Below are 21,091 nucleotides of genomic sequence, written 5' to 3' on the forward strand. Positions count from 1 at the left end.
AGGGGCAGAGGGAGACAAAGATATTCATTTAGAAAAATCTAATTTAACATTTTATTAAAGTTCTTATTAAAGTGCTGGCTTGACTTTTCAAGCGATGCAGCATGAAGTGTTGGTGACATGAGTGTGAGCACAAGGGTGAAGCTGGAGACCAGGTTATGTCTGCGCGTTTTAGGTGGCGCTTAAATTAGCACTTTGGTCCGGCCTGCCGTGCCCCCCCCCCATGCCTTCAGTCATCGCGTATCAATGTATGTCTAGGCCACTCTTTGGAAGTGAGTGGATGCTGTTCACAAGCACTTGTGCTAGGGTTGCGCCTGTATCTGATTTGTTGTATACTGTCCCCTGGGGTGTATATAGGCCGGCTTGTCTCTGGAAAGAGATGTGTCTTTGTCCTGAGGCCAATGCGCTTCTGTTCCGTGCACTTTAATATACGACGGAGTTTCATGTTTTTTCACTTTTGTGTTTTTCACCATTATTTTAGGTCTATACAATTGAGAATGTGGACACGAATCCAAGGCTGTGCTTTAAGGTAAGGGAAATCCTCAGCAGTGGGAAGCTTCAGTGGGACCCTTGGAAGCTGCAGCACGCCCTGTATTTTTCTAGGGTGGGGGTGGAAAAGATTTGGTGAAGGGGATTGATGGTAAAATCCAAGCTTTCCGAAAGATAAAAAAAATGCGAATAATCTTCATTTTAATTGTATAGCAGTTATTCAACATCACTGAAGCCTATCTCCAAGAAGCAGCAGAGAGCTTTACAGAGACTACTTATTGTACAAGCAACATCTCAAATATGGGGTGCTGCACATGGAATGGGGGTTGTGCGGGGAACACGGGTGTCCAGCTTTCAGAATCCAGTATGCGATTGTGGGGGTAGGGAAGGAGGACACATAAACATGCAAATCTATGGACACCGCAGAGTTGGTATTACAAAGTTTGAGGCCCTTAGAGATTGGGGGAGTGAATTCTCCCCACAATGGGTCCTCTAAAACTAGCGCAGAGGATGTCCTGTTTTTAGAAGCGCCATTTTAGGAAACGCAAAGGTCCCCTTCTTCTTAAAGGGGATCTGCACATTTCCAAGAGACCGAGCTGTAGCACGAATGATGCACTGCCAGGCCCCAATGCAAACATTAATGCCAGGAGCACGCACAAATGATGCACTGGCCAGCCCCCATGCATGCCTAAGTGCTGGGAGCACGCATAAATGAGGCACTGGCTGGCCCCATGCATGCATTAGTGCTGGGAGCACGCATAAATGAGGCACTGGCTGGCCCCATGCATGCATTAGTGCCGAGAGCATGCACAAATAATGCACTGGCCGGCCCCCATGCATGCCTTAGTGCTGGGAGCACGCACAAATGATGCACTGGCCAGCCCCCATGCATGCCTTAGTGCTGGGAGCACGCATAAATGAGGCACTGGCCGGCCCCATGCATGCATTAGTGCCGGGAGCACGCACAAATGATGCACTGGCTGGCCCCCATGCATGCCTTAGTGCTGGGAGCACGCACAAATGATGCACTGTCCAGCTCCCATGCATGCCTTAGTGCTGGGAGCACGCATAAATGAGGCACTGGCTGGCCTCATGCATGCATTAGTGCCGGGAGCACGCACAAATGATGCACTGGCCAGCCCCCATGCATGCCTTAGTGCTGGGAGCACGCACGAATGATGCACTGGCCGGCCCCATGCATGCCTTAGTGCTGGGAGCACGCACAAATGATGCACTGGCCGGCCTCCATGCATGCATTAGTGCCAGGAGCACGCACAAATGATGCATTGGCTGGCCCCCATGCATGCATTTGTGCCGGGAGCACGCATGAATGATGCACTGGCCTGCCCCCTTGCATACATTAATGACAGAAGCACGCACAAATGAGGCACTGGCCAGCCCCCATGCATGACTTAGTGCTGGGAGCACGCACAAATGAGGCACTGGCTGCCCCATGCATGCATTAGTGCTGGGAGCATGCACAAATGATGCACTGGCCTGCCATCCTGCATGCAATAGCGCTAGCAGCACGCTCCCGGCACTAACACTGTACAGGCTCCACCGCCCGCAGGTGGCTGGAAGAGCATTTCACTGTGTTGGGCCCTTAAAGGGTCGGAACTTTGAAATGTTAACCGAAAATAAAAGCATTTCTCCACTTGTTTGAAAGAAGGAAACGCAAGTGGGACATTTGCGGCTTAGACTGCGATTGCCACACTTAAAAAAGAAAAAGCATGAATGGGTGAGATATGACACTGTCATGATTGCACACCCTCTTGGCACCCGTTCCAACAGGTGAAAGGGAATGTGCTTTATTTCTGTTCATTTCAATGCGCATCCCGTTTGTAAATTTGGGATGTGCTCTTAAATGCGCAGAAATGCCCCCTGATTTGCACAAACAGCTTAAAGGGGCATCTCAATGCGCACATCGAGATGCCTTTTGTGGATTGCACTGGTCCTTTTTTTTCTCTGCTCAAGCGATGAGCTGTGACCTGGGTTGGACACAGCGCTTCCTCTCTTTCTCTTCTCTACAGTGTCCCTGTCCTTTGCTCTCTGCTCTTATTTCTTCATGCAATCTTTTCTTTCACCGGTACGCAGGTGATATACAAACCTTTCTCTTTTTCTTCCTTTGACTCTATTCTGCACTCCACTGTATCAACTTGTCTTTCTGCTGTTCAAAAATGGATGTTTTCTCATTTTCTACACCTCTCTCCTCCTAAAATGGAGGTTCTGTTTTTTCTGGCTCTTTCTCCGCCATTCCTTTTTTCCTTCTTGCCCTCTGCCCTTTCCCACTCCTGCTTGCACTTTGGGTTATCTTTGATCCCTTGCTTCCTTTAAACTGCATATCTGTTCTATTTCTCGCTCTTGCCACTATGCCCTTTTTAACATCCATCGTGCTCACCCCTATCTCTGATTTCACGCTGCTAAACTTCTCCCTGGTCTTTTCCCTTATCACCTTCTGCTCTTCTCCCTTCTTGGCCTTCCTGACTCACATCTTCCTCTCTGATCTGCTTATAATTATTTGTTTCGTCTTCTGTTCTCTTTACCTTTTCGCACCTCTGTCACATCTTCTTTACTGTCTATTTCACTGCTTCCCTTTGAATCACGTCTACTCTACCATTTTCTTTCTGTTGTTTTTAAATGTACTCGCTGTCCCCAAATCCCCCTGTGCTTCTTCCCGTTTCCGATCTTTTGTCTTCTTAGCCCCGAAAAACACTGGAATTCTCTCCCCCTCTGCTCTCCTTCATCTCTTTGAATTTTTCAATCTAACCTGAAAGCTCATCTTCTCTCCCTTCTTTCTACTCAGTGACTTTCTGCTTCTCTCCCCCCCCTCCTTCTGCTTTTAGTTGCTTTTTGCATTGTCATGTAAATTGTACCAGTTTCGAATATTAGTGCTTGTGGTAAAGGCGCTTTACAAATTCAAATGAAATTAAATGCACTAAACCTGCGACAAAACACAATCCCAAAGTGATAAGTCCAGAGTCACGCAATTGTGTGGTCAAGTCCCAAGATTAGAACAATCCAGTTCTCCAGGTTTAGCAATGGGCCTCTCTTTGTACATCACTGCTTATCACTGTGGATAATCTGAAGCCTTGTTTGGTCTTTACAAGTTAGCATACATACCAACGTACACCAGATGGCAGTACAGACCTACTTGTTTCTTAGCTCTTTGACCTGGATTAAAAATTTAGGGAAATCTCAAACTACAAGTGACAGAATGCAAAGAAAAAAAAACAGGCCTGCACTGGGCTCTCCCAATTGGAGTGAGGCAAGTTGTGTATGAGTTGCCATTTCGGTGCCCGCTCCCCGGCACCCGCCCAGGGCAGGCCTAGGTAGGCTAATGATTGAGATAATGGCCTTTGTAGAGGTGGAAGCATCTGTTGTGAATGGTGGTGATCAGACCCTTAGATATGTGCACATCTGTCGAGGTGTTTGCTATACCAAGATAATCCTTTCCTTTAATGATATTGCTGTGAGTGTAGAGAGGTGAAGGGGTTACATGTGGAAAGAAGCCCACTCTTGGGTTTCACTTCTATTAAGACATGCAACCACCATTCCCGAGTTTGCGGATCTCGGAAATGCCCCCACTTACAGACACTGACATCATCCAGCTTCAGTTCAGTGATTGGGTCTTCTGGAGATGCCCCCACATACAGACACTGACATCATCCAGCTTCCGTTCAGTGATTGGGTCTTCTGGAGATGCCCCCACACCCACACCCAGACACTGACATCATTCAGCTTCAGTGCAGCGATTGGGTCTTCTGGAAATGCACCCACTTACAGACACCGACAACATTCAGCTTCAGTGCAGAGATTGGGTCTTCTGGAGATGCTCCCACTTACAGACACTGACATCATCCAGCTTCAGTGCAGCGATTGGGTCTTCTGGAGATGCCCCACTTACAGACACTGACATCATCCAGCTTCAGTGCAGTGATTGGGTCTTCTGGAGATGCCCTCATACCCACACACTGACATCATCCAGCTTCTGTGCAGTCATTCGGTCTTCTGGAGATGCCCCCACTTAGACTCTGACATCAGCGATTGGGTCTTCAGGCGATGCCCCCACTTACAGACACTGACATCCTTCAGCTTCAGTGCAGAGATTGGGTCTTCTGGAGATGCCCCCACTTACAGACACAGACATCATCCAGCTTCAGTGCAGTGATTGGGTCTTCTGGAGATGCCCCCACTTACAGACACTGACATCATCCAGCTTCAGTGCAGCGATTGGGTCTTCTGGAGATGCCCCCACACCCAGACACTGACATCCTTCAGCTTCAGTGCAGAGATTGGGTCTTCTGGAGATGCCCCCACTTACAGACACTGACATCCTTCAGCTTCAGTGCAGAGATTGGGTTTTCTGGAGATGCCCCCACTTACAGACACTGACATCATCCAGCTTCAGTTCAGTGATTGGGTCTTCTGGAGATGCCCCTACTTACAGACACCGACATCATCCAGCTTCAGTTCAGTGATTGGGTCTTCTGGAGATGCCCCCACTTACAGACTCTGACATCATCCAGCTTCAGTGCAGCGATTGGGTCTTCTGGAGAAGTCTATGATGAGTTTTCAAATTTAAAAATGTTCTGTCTTAGAGAAAAAATGTGTGTTGAGATGAGAGAATAGGAGTGTGGGTGATGAAGCAGAGGCGAGGGGAAGAATAACGCCCCCTTCCTACCAGTGTCTGCCACTCCTGACAATGCTTCTTCTGGTGGGGTAAGGAAGGCCCTCATAATATGTGGGCATCACAGTCTTTGCAGCTAGTCGATTGCACGATGTTTAAAATGTACCCTGCCATGCTGTGTAGTAATTATTTTCAATGTTCTGCTTCCTTTAATATGTAGTCGACTTCTTCGACTATTCTTAGCTATTTTGCATTAAAAGCCAAGATCCATGTTGGCGTAAAAACGTTTTCTTTTCATGTTCCATTTGAAATCAATAATAATCGTAATATTTTTGTATAGCGCTTCATGAGTGATTTCTCTAGCTTCCAGCAGCTGTAATAATAGGTCATGTTATGCCCCAGGCTCGGCCCTTGACCCTCGTCTCTTCTCTCTTCACTTTGGTATGGTCTCCTTCTCCAGCCTGGGTCGCCAGTTCTTTGCCAACAGTGGAGAGACTGCACTCTCTTTTTCCTCCTTCTCTGATGACATTCACTGCTGTCTGTCTCCCACTGTCTAAATGTCCTTCCTTCCCCGCCCCTCTGTTTCAGCTCGTTCTCCTTCTTCCATTTCCTTTCCGCTTTTGCACACAATATTTATGATACATTGGGCCTCATTCCGAGTATGGCGGTAAATAACACTAATTACCGCCATGGCGTAAATACCATGTACGATGTGGTTGGAAGGCGCTATTTCCACCATATTCCGACTTCGCATGCACGAGTATTCCGCCATGGCGGTAAACTCCCTTGCGGCATAGCGCAAAAGGTCCCGTCAAACCCCTTACCGCCATAAACCTAGACGTATTTAACACCATCGCCTTCACTGGAATCCGTAATTAGCGGAGACCGTAATTTACGCTAACCGTAAATTACGGCCACCGTTAAATACCGGAAACGGAAATAACGTCATCGCACAGGAACGGGAAGCATCACGGCGGCCATATTTAAAATCACAATCTATTGCAATCCTCTCCATACAGGACATACAGGACTCCATAAAGGACTCAGATCGACCAAATATACTACAGAGAACAGCATCATGCCTAAAGTTCTGAAAAAGGGTGCTGCGCGCATCCGAAAAGAAAAATTCACCCAGGATGAGTTACAGGTCCTGGTCGACACTCTGCATGAACATGCAGATATCGTATTCTGCAGCGACATGCGTAGGCCCACCATCCTCAGAAAGAAGGAGATATGGGAGTTGGTCGCACAGAGGGTGAGCGCCGTTGGCAACACCCCCCGCAGCACAACGCATTGCCGCAAACGCTGGGATGACCTCCGTCTCAGGGTGTGGGCCATCCTGTCAGCAAACCGTCAGCAGGCCCTGGAGACAGGAGGAGGCCCAGGCTCACCCATTAAAATGATGCCCTGGGAGGAAACATGTGCGGAGATGATGGGCACAGAAGCCATCGAAGGTGTTGGCGAAATGGATTGCGGTGATCCCTCATCCACTGATGCAGGTGAGTGTCATGAGTCCAAACAGTACATGCATCCCTAATGTAATTCACCGCAAAGGGCCGGCCAAAGAGTCACATCATGTTTGCTTCGTAGACCCCCTCCCCCCCCCTACAACCATGTCGTAACAAGTGGGACCCAGGATGATGTCAGGTGCAAGGCTGACACCCATATTGGCCATGCCACACAGAAAGCTGGTGAATGTCACTCACCACAGTACTCCGCCAACATGATTGACCCCGCCAACAGTATGCTTTTACCATCCAAGCCAAGTTCACTCACCGACCAAAAGATCACCAAGACGCTGCTCTCCCAATGTGTTACCATAGGCTTGAAGTCATGATGACCCCCAGATCATTGCTCATGCTGTCTCTCTTGCCCCCCACAGGTAGCGGTCATGAAAGTGAGGAGCAGGAAGGCTCCCGGCCAAGTACCTCCCGGGACAGGGGCAGGGTACAGCGCATACCTGCTGGCAGACATAAGGCCCATACTACACCACCTGCTCCAGCAACCCCCATGGAGGGTACACAACCCCCACCCGCGCACCTGGCATGCCTGCAGTTCCGCCGGAAACATGCCCCACGCTGCACCCTGAGGAATCCAGCATGTCAGGGGAGAATGCTGCCATGTGCCTCCTTAGTGTGCCAGACAGCCCCACATCTCATTCCGTGGTCAACGTGGAGGAGACCAATGACTACAGCCCTGAGTCACCATCGTACAGCCAGGTTGCACACAGCACAGTCGAGTGATGGCCCAGGTCTCACAGGCGAAGGGGTAACACCTGTCTCACATCAGCCCACTTCCCCTGCCGAAACACCTGAGAGGCCTGCAGGCCCAATACCAAGCCTGCCAACCACATCCCCCACATCGGCCGCAGAAGCTGTGCACTCCCAGAACCTCACGGCCATGATAGAGGAGTTTCTCCGGGACAACCGGGAATCGGGGTTGGTGCATCACAATGACCTGCAGACTCTGGGCGAGGTCATCACTACATGCACAAACCGGCTCTGTGAGGTGCTCGGCAGGATTGCTGATGCCCTGGAGGCAGCAACCCCCAGACCTCAGCCCCAGCAGGAGGAACCACCCTCCCAGTGCTCCTCCACGCAGACCAGCCCGGTCCGCAGGTCACAACGCACAATGCGAAAATGATACCCCAGGCTCGGGGAGTGCCCATTGACTATGAAGCCACACACATGTGGCCTATGTAGTATTGATGGGACCATTGTGGGGCTGTTGTGGGGGGAGGGTGAGGGGGGTGAGGGTGTGCGTGGGAGTTGGGGGGGAGGGGGGTGAGGGTGTGCGTGGGAGTTGGGGGGAGGGGGGTGAGGGTGTGCGTGGTAGTTGGGGGTTGAGGGGGGTGAGGGTGTGCGTGGGAGTTGGGGGGGAGGTGGGTGAGGGTGCGCGGGGGAGTTGGGGGGGTTGGTGAGGGTGTGCGTGGGAGTTGGGGGGGAGGGGGGTGAGGGTGTGCGTGGGAGTTGGGGGGAGGGGGGTGAGGGTGGAGGATTATTTGTACACGTTTTCACATGATTATACAATACACAGTTTGGTCTATCCTGGAAAACAGAGTGGACATTGATCATTGTGCATGTGTCTTTTAATGTCTCACAGTGCATGTAGTACATGTATCCCCACACCCAGTGCCCAATGTCCTGTCATCCTCACCCCCTCAGCTGACTTGTGACTCAGAAATATTGGTCAATCAATGCTTGTCGCACGTGACGTCCCTCCTGTGCATCGGCCCCGTGATGCTGTCCTGCCATTCCTTCCTCCTCCTCCTCATCATCTGGTGGTAGCAGACCCACGTCAGGGGGCAGTGGCACGTTCCGATGGATGCACATGTTGTGCAGCATTGCACATGCCATGGTAATCTTGGCCACCTTCTCGTGGCTGTAGATGAGGGCACCACCTGACCGGCTGAGGCAACGAAATCGTGCCTTCAAAAGGCCGAAGGTCTGCTCTATCACCACCCGTGTACGGGTATGAGATCTATTGTAGTCCTGTGGGTTGCGGACCGGGGTCATGAGCCACGGCTTCAATGGGTAGCCAGCATCACCTGCATGAGAGTGGAATGAAGGTAAGTGTTCGTGCAATCATGGTGGAGAACTGTGCTAATCTAACATTGCAGCAGGTGTTCACTGGCCATGCACACATGTCCCAGGATACAGTCACCCCATTACATCGTACAATGGCGTTGACTGTCCCACCCTTATGCATCTCTCTACCCCACCCTTTACCACCCGGGTGGAGTATGCTGACAGCCTACTCACAGCCCCAATGGACTGCCATGGCCCATTCCGGTTATTCACCAAGCAGCCAGGTACGTCGTTCAGCATGTCGCTCCATGTAGCGTGGTAGTGTAGAGTTCCGCAGGACCAAGGAGTCATGAGTTGATCCGGGGTATCGGGCATTGCATTGTGTGATGGCTTTACTGGCATTACACACCATCTGGACGTTGATGGAGTGATATTGCTTGCAGTTGCGATACGGCACCTCCATGGCATGGGGAACCACCAATTGTACGTGGGTGCAGTCGATGGCACCTATGCAATTTGGCATGCCTGCAAGTGCATGGAAGGCAGCTTTGGTATCATATGGCTCCTGGGGAGTCCGGGGGAGGCATATGTAGTCCCTTCTGTGCTTGAGGAGGGCATCGAGCACTTGGTTGAGTATCCGGGAAAATATGGGCTGTGAAATGCCATGCATGTGCCCCACTGTATGCTGGTAGGTCCCTGTGGCAAGGAAGTGGAGCACAGACACTACCTTTAGTAGAGGGGGGATGGCAGTGCTGATTTCTATTAGGCTCACTATGTCGTTATGTATCAGGGCCACTATGGTGGTTATGGTGTCCCGGTCAAGCCGGTACAGGGTGTGTATCTGCTCTGGTGTGAGGTTGAAGGGGGTGGGTCTGATGCGTGGAATTGGGGGCTGACGGCGTGGTAATGGTGGCTGCACCGGTAGGGCATGCTGGGCCTGTCTCTGCCTCCTTCTCCTCCTGTGTATCCTCTGTGGTGGGGGCTGTGGTTGCTGTGGTTGCTGTTGTTGATGTTGTCGTAGTTGCTGCCTTGCAAGCAGGGCCTCCAGCTCCATGAATGCTGCGAGAATTGGTATCATCTTGGTGTGGGAGGGGGTGTGGTGTGTGGGTGTGCTCCTTTTGTGCTGTGCCTGACTCTATGGACTCCACCTGTGCTGATTGGGTGCACCTGTTCGTCTTTCTGGCACTGTTCAGGGTTGTTAACACCTTCTCTGCGATGCCGGTAATTACGCCATGGCGTTAAGGTACTTTGCGCCCTTGTGGAGCCCGTTTTTACCGTGTCCGCTTTACTTGGGATCAGCACTGGTTAACGCCTTAGCGTTATTTCCGACGTGGTGTCTCGGGCGCGCGACACTGGTCCGCTATTTACGCCGTCGTACTTTACGGCGGCGGTAATTACGGTGTGATTGGTCGGAATAGTCCACGGCGGAAAAGGATGGCAGTATTACTTTACCGCCATCGTTTTTCCATTACCGCCGGACTCGGAATGAGGCCCATTCTCTTACTTCCTGTGTGCACTCGGGCTCACGCCCGCCGTTTTGAAGCCACTAAAGCTTTCGTCCTCACTCTCTTCTCCTCGGCCTCCCTGCTTTTGGTCTTACTCCTCTGCACTCTGTGCTTAACTCGGCGGGGTCCCTTCTGTTCCAGGTACCACTCCATTCTAACACTCCCCTCCCTGCAATGCCTTTTGCTCTTGTCTTCAGTTTTAGTTCTTTAAACTGTTGTCAAGTGTCTTCATGGTTTCACTCCTCCTTACCTGTTCCTCCTCACAATTAAGGGCCTGATTAACAGAAGCGTTTTATACTGGGGTGATCCCATAGGAAAACGCTCTGTAAATCAGGCCCTAGGTCTTTCATTGTCTCATCCCCTGTGAGCAGAATCTTGTTTCCGTTCCTTATCTCTGGAACTCCTGACCTTTCACCCTAAGTGCAGCCTCTACCCTTGCTCTCTTTTCTTAATTTAATTTTTGTATTTATTTGCAGCGCATATAACCTGTAGGTATCTAGGCGCTAGTTTCATTGAATTGTGGAAGTGCAGGTTATTTATAACTCGCTCGGTTTTTTCAAAACGCGGATCCAGGATTCGAACCTTTGCCTCCGGCGCGCTGCCAAATGCTGTGATCCAGTACATTATGGCGGCACTTTTTTCTGTAGTGTTATTTGCTTTATACAGCGCATTGGCATAAGCGCCCTATAGATAAAGTAAACTTTACTTAAATGAATGTACAACTACACAATCTATTGACTCCGGAAGGTTAAAATACTGAGTCAGCCAGGCCTGGATTCAAACTTTCAAACTACAGGTTTGCCACCTGTTTGCAGCAAGTGTTTAACTCGCTGAGCTATCCTCCCCAGACATAAAATGTCACGGTGTTAGCCATTGACGGTTAAGAGAGCTGCAGCTGTGTGATTACCCGGCCTCAGAGAAATGTGTCCCGCGCTTGGAATCAGCATCTGTGGATTATAAGTCATGCAGCATTTGGCGCTAACTCCAGCGCCTCGCTCCAGCGCCTCAGTATAATGGTGAGTCTGGCGCTAACTCCAGCACCTCGCTATACTGGTGAGTCTGGCACTAACTCCAGCGCCTCGCTATACTGGTGAGCCTGGCGCTAACTCCAGCGCCTCGCTATACTGGTGAGCCTGGCGCTAACTCCAGCGCCTCGCTATACTGGTGAGCCTGGCGCTAACTCCAGCGCCTCGCTATACTGGTGAGCCTGGCGCTAACTCCAGCGCCTCGCTATACTGGTGAGTCTGGTGCTAACTCCAGCGCCTCGCTATACTGGTGAGCCTGGCGCTAACTCCAGCGCCTCGCTATACTGGTAAGTCTGGCGCTAACTCCAGCGCCTCAGTAAACTGGTGAGTCTGGCGCTAACTCCAGCGCCTCAGTATACTGGTGAGTCTGGCGCTAACTCCAGCGCCTCAGTATACTGGTGAGTCTGGCGCTAACTCCAGCGCCTCGCTATACTGGTGAGCCTGGCGCTAACTCCAGCGCCTCGCTATACTGGTGAGCCTGGCGCTAACTCCAGCGCCTCGCTATACTGGTGAGTCTGGCGCTAACTCCAGCGCCTCGCTATACTGGTGAGTCTGGCGCTAACTCCAGCGCCTCACTATACTGGTGAGCCTGGCGCTAACTCCAGCGCCTCACTATACTGGTGAGCCTCACTATACTGGTGAGTCTGGCGCTAACTCCAGCACCTCGCTATACTGGTGAGCCTGGCGCTAACTCCAGCGCCTCGCTATACTGGTGAGCCTGGCGCTAACTCCAGCGCCTCGCTATACTGGTGAGCCTGGCGCTAAATCCAGCGCCTCGCTATACTGGTGAGTCTGGTGCTAACTCCAGCGCCTCGCTATACTGGTGAGCCTGGCGCTAACTCCAGCGCCTCGCTATACTGGTGAGTCTGGTGCTAACTCCAGCACCTCGCTATACTGGTGAGCCTGGCGCTAACTCCAGCGCCTCGCTATACTGGTGAGCCTGGCGCTAACTCCAGCGCCTCGCTATACTGGTGAGCCTGGCGCTAACTCCAGCGCCTCGCTATACTGGTGAGTCTGGTGCTAACTCCAGCGCCTCGCTATACTGGTGAGCCTGGCGCTAACTCCAGCGCCTCGCTATACTGGTGAGTCTGGTGCTAACTCCAGCGCCTCAGTAAACTGGTGAGTCTGGTGCTAACTCCAGCGCCTCAGTATACTGGTGAGTCTGGCGCTAACTCCAGCGCCTCAGTATACTGGTGAGTCTGGCGCTAACTCCAGCGCCTCACTATACTGGTGAGCCTGGCGCTAACTCCAGCGCCTCACTATACTGGTGAGCCTCACTATACTGGTGAGTCTGGCGCTAACTCCAGCACCTCGCTATACTGGTGAGCCTGGCGCTAACTCCAGCGCCTCGCTATACTGGTGAGCCTGGCGCTAACTCCAGCGCCTCGCTATACTGGTGAGTCTGGCGCTGACTCCAGCGCCTCGCTATACTGGTGAGTCTGGCGCTGACTCCAGCGCCTCGCTATACTGGTGAGTCTGGCGCTGACTCCAGCGCCTCGCTATACTGGTGAGTCTGGCGCTAACTCCAGTGCCCCACTATACTGGTGAGTCTGGTGCTAACTCCAGTGCCCCACTATACTGGTGAGTCCGACAGTGCACGTTTTACTCGATCAATGGTGAAAGTGCTGCATTTTGCCACGGATTGGGGAATTTGATGAGCTTTGCTAACTTGGGCGAAAGGCAATGCTTACCTGATATAAAGCGCGCAGTTGTTTTAGGAGGGGGGGGCGTGAAAAGGAACATTTGACCATGCAGGTAAAAATAAGATGTATTTTCAAATTGAGCATAGGTTTTCAGTTGGAGAGATTTTATAATATATGTTGATGGATGGTAACCCAGTGAGTTAAACACTGCTGAGATTTCTGTACGAAATGCAGCTCATAAGTTCAAACCTACCAGGACCGGCTCAACCGTCGTGACGGTGGCGTGCCATCCCTCTACGTTTTACTCCTGGGTGACCTCAAACTTTTCCAGATACATTCTGGAAACGTGCTCCAGGTTCGCGGGATTCCAGCCACCCAAAATGGGCGTGGCTCAAGTCATTTCCGCACAAATTCTCACCACCTATATTTAATAGCAAAGGAATTGGGAACGATGAGTTGAAACTGGTTTAATGGTAGGCATAGTTGCATAGTTGCAAATCATCGAATTCCCAACTTCTGCATTGTGACGAGCACCAAGTTGGCCATGGTTGATATTTTGTCTTGTGGCCCTCAACTTCAGCCGCCTGACAAGAACACATTTCAATATGTTAATGTATTTCCTGGACGCCATCCTAACAAGCTGTCATCCTTTATTTGCTCTCATTCATCAATGTGGCAAGTGCTGATGTTGCGCCCTTCGGGGTGCACTTACCGCTGGGCTGCAACACCGACATTAATCATTCATGCTAAGCACGTGTGGCGTGTGCAGGCTGTTAACACTCTCCATTATTGTATTACAGTTTTCCCTGGGAAACAGCAGTCATTTCCATTGCCCTCACAATAGAGGTAAGGAGACGTGTCAGTTTCATTTGTCATTTCAAACTACCTCATGCTTAATTCAGAAATAGTTCCAGTATGAAATTTGTTTCTGGGTTTCCTCGAATTAGTGAATTAGCGCATGCGTGTTACAGTCAGCCTGTGTTTTATTGCCCTGACTTGTGGGTTGGTATTTGCAGGATTGGGGTGGTGGGGGAGAGGGGGTGCCAGTTAGTGACCGGATCCTGAAATCAGTCTGCGTTTTGCTGTTAAAACTCTAGAAAAGGTGGGAAGTTAGTGAATGGGTCTTAAAATCAGGGTGTGTTTTACTGTTGTACCTTGGGAGGATAGTGAGATGCTAACCAGAACTTGCAAGGAATTGCTCTATCCTTTGATTGCAATGTAGATAATTTTACTTTTAGGAATTTCACCACTAACAATGTCCCAAAAGCGTAGAGACAAACATTTCACTCAGTTGGGAAAGTTGTAAAGATTTTCTGTCAATGCATTTCCAGAAATAGCTGTGCAAAAAGTATCCATTCCTGTAAAACTGGTCTAATTTTTCCAACATGGGATTTTTTTAAATTATCTTGGGCTGTGGCAGAAACTGGAGTGGAAAGCCGACATTCTCCCCCAGTTTCTGGCCCCGCCATTGTGAGGCGGGTAGAAGGATTGGAGGGGGGCTGTCGTTTTTCCTGCTGCAAAAGCTCATGCCATTTCTCGTCGGGGGAGCAGTGGTGGCACCCGTGTCACAACGAGGATTTCGAAAATGTCTGGCACTTTTAAGATTTGCTAAAGTCTCGTTGAGCATTCAATAAATTAGAAAAAGGCTGCTTCCCTGCAGGGAAACGCCTACCATTTAAAGGAAACAATTGCACAGAAATATTAACATGCCTCTCAGCTGCCATATTTTGGCTCCTTTTGTTTAATATGCCAAAGAAGTGTCTACAGAGGAGAATCGATCTGAATCGAATAGCTCAGTGGCAACGTGCTCGGCTTGCAAGCAAGACGACATGAAGCAACACAGGTTCGATCCCCGTATCCTCGCTTAGAAACCTCTGGGTATTAAGTGCATTATAACAGAGACATATTCCTGTGACAGCGCCTCGATGCCCCCAGGCTGTGTGAGTGCTTTAAAAATGCAAATCAATAATAAAAAAAAAATAGTGTCTAGGGCCAAAGTCAGGCCCCAAATCAGGGACATGAAAAAGCGGATGTTTTGATGCCCAGCCGCCAGCCACATTCTTAGTTTAACAGTGTAGTGTTGATTCTCTTGTTTCTATATGCAACACTTTTTTTATTTTCACGAGCACCTCAGAATTGAGCTTTGAGAGGGTTTACATTGCAAGAAAGTGACCTAAAAGAGAAATCACTTTCACAGCTGTAAAATGTTTAACCTCTTATGGTTAGGCCAAATTAATAAGCACATTCACTTCTTGGATCACTTTTGAGTAAACAAATTCAAATATTTGAATAATGGATCTTACACTTTTTTGCCAAATTAGTACATTTTTCTACACTGTCAACCACCGTTGTGGCTTTTCAGTTTGCAATGTCCACTTTTTTCCAAATTAACTTTTGAAACTTCTAACGAACAATTCCACGTTTTTAAAATTCCTAAATATATATACCAATTTATTTTTTAAAAAGTTGACCTTCGTTTTGCACTTTTAAAAGTCGGGATTGTTTGTTAAAAAATCATAAATAACTGGGAACACCTTGTTAAAAAAAATATTTCTATTAGTTCCTTATATCTCGGGTTTGCCAGATTCCTAATTCTTCGTAATTGTTGTGCTACATTTTCTTTGTGAATTTGTTTGCTTTCTCGTACTCTTTTACTAGATACCTTTTCCCTGATTAAATAAAAATTCTGTTTGTCTTGCTGGTGCTCAGTCTTAATGCCCACTCCCCTTTCAGGGGCGGGGAGCCTTGTATTTCCTCCTTACACTGCCGCTTGAGTTTGGCCTCCCTTGCTGTTGCAGTGATTGCCTCTGCCCCCAGATTCTCATAAATGGGCTGTGTACATGTCACTGGGTGCGTGCACCCCTAGAACACGCCTGTCCGCTCCATTACCAAGGACACAAAGGACACTGGGCACTGTGAAGGGACCACCCTGCCCTACCCCATGTGTAACTTCAAGAAAGTCAAGGTCGATGATGTATATTCTTTCCAGCGTATTGTCTTTTGGAAGGCATGTCTGCTCTACTTACTAGTATCTGATGGCTGTTTTAGCTCGCCACTGAGTTCCCCAGACCCGGGGGTATCAGGGCGCAGCAGCTACAAGAATGTGCAAAGCTTAGTTACAGTGAGTAAAATACAGTACATACACAAGTATGACAGACAATACATGAATTAGAGTTCTTCCCATAGGGATCACAGGCAGGCAGTGCAAAATTACATTTTAGTGACAAAGACCTATGGTCATCCCAGGGTGGAGGTTATAGCACCCAGGTTTACTGGACAGAAGATTTGAACCATGTGATAATGTTGGATCTAAAGTTTTGGTAGGATTGGTCTTCACTAAGTGAAGGGGGCAAGGAGTTCCAGAGTTGGGCCGCTGTGACGGGGAAGCTAGTACCTCCGATCTTGGCTAGTTTGAATCTGGGAATGGATAAGCAGTTCAGGTTAGCTAGTCTAGTCTTAGCTAGTCTGGATGGTCTTGAGGAGGTCTGTCTGAGGAATCTCTCAGGGAGGTAAGTGGGTGCGGCATTCTTTAGTGATTTGTGGGTGAGTGATGCCAGTTTTTAGTAGAATTTTGTCATTGGTCGAGAGCCAATTGTTTTGTCGCCTACTCTGAGATTTGATCTCTTTTGGCTATGCTTTGGGCAGCTCTTAAGGCGTTATTTTGGAGGGTTTGGATTCTCCTGATGATGGATTTGGTCAAGCCTATGTATGGGGCATTACAATAATCTAAGCGGGACAGAATGAGGGCTTTGGCCAGGATGATGCAGCTATTGTTAGAGAGAAAGAGTTTACCAGTTCAAATAAGTGTACACGTGTACGCGGTAGTGGACGCTAATGGACAAGGTGGAGTCGAGATAGAATCCTAATGTCTTTACCTCCTTAGCTACCTTGATGAGGTTGCCGACAATTATAAAGGGGGAGTATTCAGGGCCTAGTTATTTTAGGTTGGTGGGGGTGCCCAGGATGATGAGTTCAGTTTTGTCATCATTCAGGCATAGACCGTGTGTTGCTATCCATGCCTGGATGATGAGGTACACTCTATTCACCGATGCCAAATCCTTATCATAATCCCCTGAAAGTGGAGGAGAATCTGCATATCATCTGCATAATTAGTGTAGGTGATACCGAGATGGTCCAGATCATCGAAAAGGGGCTTGGTGAAGATGTTGTACAATGTGGGCGAGACGCAGGACCCCTGGGGCACCCCGCAGGTGATGGGTATAGGGTCTGTCGCTGCTGATGGTGAGAAGACCCTCATTGTTCTGTTGCTTAAGAATGACCTAATCCAAGTTATGGCCTCTTTGGAGAAAAGTGCTGCTAAATCGAGATGGTTGCATAGGACCTTGTGATCCACCAGGTCAAAAGCAGCTGAGAGGTTGAGGAGAAGTAGGGCTGATTTCCCACTGTCTCTGCCTTTCCGTGTCCCACGTATCACCTCCCGCCTGCACTTACGTCTGCCATGAATGTGGCACCATCCTTGGCTCCTCTTCTTTACCCACCACCATCAGTCGCTTCACCACCATTTTCCTTTTCAACAAAAGGGAAATGTTGACTGCCCAGTCGCGTCCACTAAGTGCCATTTGCTTGGCAGCCATCTTGGTATGGGATGTTTTCTCTTATTGTCCCTCTTTTCCCACCTTTGCGCATGTTGCTCAAAGAAGAAAACATTTCTAGGCAGGCAGTCTCCAAAAGCAGAATGGACTAAAGAGAGAGGGCCTGATCACGACTTGGGCGTTGCTGGCGGTAATACCGCCGGCACGAATAGCCCTACCGCTGAACTCCCCAGCGCTAATAGCGCCGGATCACGAGTTTGGCAGTAAAGTAATTCCCCATTCCCCATTGAGCCCATTCGGGAATGCCCCATTCCCCATTGGGCTCAATGGGGAATTTTTGCGCTCTTACCGCCGGCGGATTTCCCGCCGGTGGTAATAGCGTGAATTTTCAGCAGATTTCCCCCCAGCTCAGAGCTGGGGCGAAATCCGCCGAAGCCCTGATTCGGCGGACCATTAAATCCGGCAGTATTAGTGCTACCGCCGGATTTAAGGGTTACCGCCGAAGTCGTGATCAGGCTTATCACTTGCGGTAATTCCCTTTTCTCGCCTTTGCATCAGGAAATACCGCGGGGACTGGGACGGGCATTATCTAGCGATAACCCATCCATGGGTTCATAATATATTTTTTTAACCATTCCTACAGTTTTCTTTTCTAACACTAGGCACAGGTGACGTCCTCCGCTGGTCAACCACTACACAAGCTTTCACTTAAAGGTGTACATTTAAACATCTGGATGTCCCATCGGGTCATAGGGTTGGTAACATGCTGTCAGTTTCACTGGCCTTCAGTTTCAGGCCAATCATCTGGTCTTCTATTAATATATTTAGTGTGTGCGAGTTGCTGATGTGGATGTGTCCTTCACTTGCTCTTTGAAAACACTTTTGGTTTGAGATTCTTTGGATGGTCTCATCTTTTCTGGTGATCTGTAATAAAGACAATGCTAGGTTTTTCAAACTCAAAGACTCTTCCTCTGCTCCTGGCTCAGCCTGTCCCTAAAACCTGGTCCAGGAAATAGACTCTTGCACATCCCACAGTGGTCTTCCATTTTCTTGATGGTTTCTGACGGTGTCTTCTCAGAAGGGCCCTCCTGTGCCTTATACCAAGACCAACCTTTCTCATTAGAGGGTGGTCTGCTAATGTCTTCTGGCCCTGTGCCTAGGACATGGTAGAAGCTCTGCCAGCCTGATTGCCTTGTCAACAAAGCTCCTCCTGCGCAGGCTTCTAGTCTAGCTCCTCCTGCGCAGGCTTCTAGTCTAGCTCCCCCTATGCAGGCTTCTAGTCTCTCCGAGTTTCTCTAGCTCCTCCTATGCACGCTTCTTGTCTAGCTCCTGCTACGCAGGCTTCTAGTCTCTCTGAGATTGTCTAGCTCTTCCTACGCAGGCTTCTTGTCTAGCTCCTCCTATGCAGGCTTCCAGTCTAGCTCCTCCTGCGCAGGCTCAGGGCTGTCAGAAGATGTGGTGAGGCCCGGGGCAAAACATTTGGTGACGCCCCCTTACAATTTTTTGCACTCGGCCAGCGGCGGCACCTCTGCAATCAGGAGACTCGAGAAATCTCCCCTTGAGTTTGTGTGCAGGATCCCAAATATGGTTTATTACTACAACTCCAAATCAACTACAGCAAAGTTAGACTTCTCTACTGAATAAAGGTTTATGCCAGACTAACTTTTGTATCATATGCAAAAATATATATATAGGATGGCATGAGCTCTCCACTGCGCCACCTCCAACTCTCTGAGGGTCAGTCACTTTTCCAAGCAAAGAGTTGAGGGCAGATCTCTTTCTTTGGCTGGGGCCTCCCTCTGGAAACAGCCTCCCTGCCTCTCTGAAACTTGAGCAGAACCATATCCGCTTCCGAAGCAACTCAAGACCGGTCTCTTTGCTTCTGCCTTCTCTTTTCCTCTCCCTTGCTGACCACCTGCCTGATCCATGCACTGGTCACCTGGTCAAGCTCTGAATTCGGGCCCAGGTACCTGCCTGTCCTGTTGCAATCACCCCCTCCCTCTTGGCTCCCCTGCACTTGTGGTCTGTATCTGTAACCCTACAGTCCCCTCCCTTGCACTTATTCTCCACCTGTTGGCTGCACTCTTGTTTCTCCTTTGTTCCTGCACTTCTGCATCCTACCCCCACTTGGCACTTCTCCCCTCGCCCCTTCCCTGCTCTTGCGCGATCTGAATTACACAAGGCCTAGTAAAATCAGTGCTTTTTACTACTCTTGGTTTGGTACCTGAGCAGCTAATAGCAGTGTCTGGCAAATGCCTAATACATATACACAAGCCAAAACTGTTGGTTTTGCCAATGCTTGTTTTTAACAGAACTTCAGCGAAAGACATGCCAGGGACGTCATTTAGGGGTTGCCAGAGGTCGCAACTGCGACCTCTGAGGTCTCCCTTGCGACCTCTATCTTAAAAAAAAATTAAAACTTTTTTTTTGGTAAAGCAAGCTCCTGGGCTGTGGCCAGCACCATGTGGCTCTTTACTTCTGGAGTGGCTGGCTTCCTTGATCAGGCCCATTTAAAAAAAAAAAAAAAAAAAAGAGTGCCACAAGTCTAACACTTTCAGCACTGATCCTAAGTAAGAAAGAATAGGAATACCAAATAATGTGTCTTTCTGGAATTCTATACAATAATTGCTAGACTCATTAAAGGTTTATTTCAGGCACACTTCAGGGGGTGAGTCACTGATTTAGTCTGTTCTTAAATGCCTCAACTCAGCCTTTCATCCTTCTGAGGTCAATAAATGAGTACCAACACAGGTTTGTATATAAAGCGCTTAAGCATAAGCGCTATATTATAACACCTAATTATCGTTTGGTAATGGACGTCTGCTTGCATTCAGTCATTAATTAATATGGGCCTATATACACTGATCTTAATGATACATATGGCGACCCATCACATTATAGTGATATCATAACCATATTTTTCGTAGTGTACAATGCTATGTGATGCCACTTCCTGTTTTGTCAACGAGTGAAAGGTCGTATTCCATCGCTTCCCGCAATATCACTTTGGGGTGGGGTCAAATCACATCACTTCCTGTGATGTCATCATGGGGGGGTCAAGGGTCGTGTGATGTCACTTTGGTGAAATGACGTCCCTGAGACACGCAGGGTGTTTGTAAATCGAGTGGCCAAAGGCAGATCTGATTAAGACATTTTTATTACACCAGTTCCGTGTTTACAACTCCAATGAAGTCATGAACTCTCAGAAGACTCTTTTGAGGAAACACTTGCAGGCACATTGAGGGCAAAGTTTGATGGCAAGGCATGTTTAAAGGTAGCTCAAAGAGTTCCAGTGAGGAGGTGTTTTGGGTGGGCAGGGCAGGAACTGGGTGAGAATTGCCATAGGGATTAGAGTATGGCCATGAGAAGAAGAGAAGTGGCGACATGAGACATCTCATTCTCACAGCAGTCTGTCCTTGAGTGTGACGTTTCAGAAATGAAGGCAAGAGGTAGCTGCTTGTAAAATTCAAGCTTCACCAGAATAGTCTCATTCGAATGTGGAAAGATGTTCGGTGCCCCCACACAAGGAAGTCTGCTCCTCCCTCACAGCCTCTGATGTTAGCGCCTCTCCTAACATTTTAAGTGTTAGTCCACCCTACCCCCTGACATTTTAGCCTAGGTGCACCTCGGATGCCATGAACCCACCCCTTAATGAAGTGGCCCCCAGTGCGGCTAACCGTAGGGGTGAGGGCTGAACACACTCACATAAAACACTTTCACCCATG

The 21,091-nt window shown here is 49.2% G+C and overlaps 1 protein-coding gene across 1 annotated transcript in view; it reads left to right on the forward strand.

The window, feature by feature from the left end:
* The window catches only part of IL17RE (interleukin 17 receptor E), a 102,430-nt gene that overhangs the window by 41,500 nt on the left and 39,839 nt on the right, over positions 1 to 21,091 (forward strand). The window contains exons 9-10 of the mRNA XM_069643262.1: positions 479 to 526; positions 13,614 to 13,659. Of these exons, the coding sequence (XP_069499363.1) occupies positions 479 to 526; positions 13,614 to 13,659 (94 nt within the window). The remainder of the gene's footprint in view (positions 1 to 478; positions 527 to 13,613; positions 13,660 to 21,091) is intronic.

This window comes from Ambystoma mexicanum, chromosome 2p, assembly GCF_040938575.1.
Source record: "Ambystoma mexicanum isolate Mex_15411 chromosome 2p, UKY_AmexF1_1, whole genome shotgun sequence".
Lineage (NCBI taxonomy): Eukaryota > Metazoa > Chordata > Amphibia > Caudata > Ambystomatidae > Ambystoma > Ambystoma mexicanum.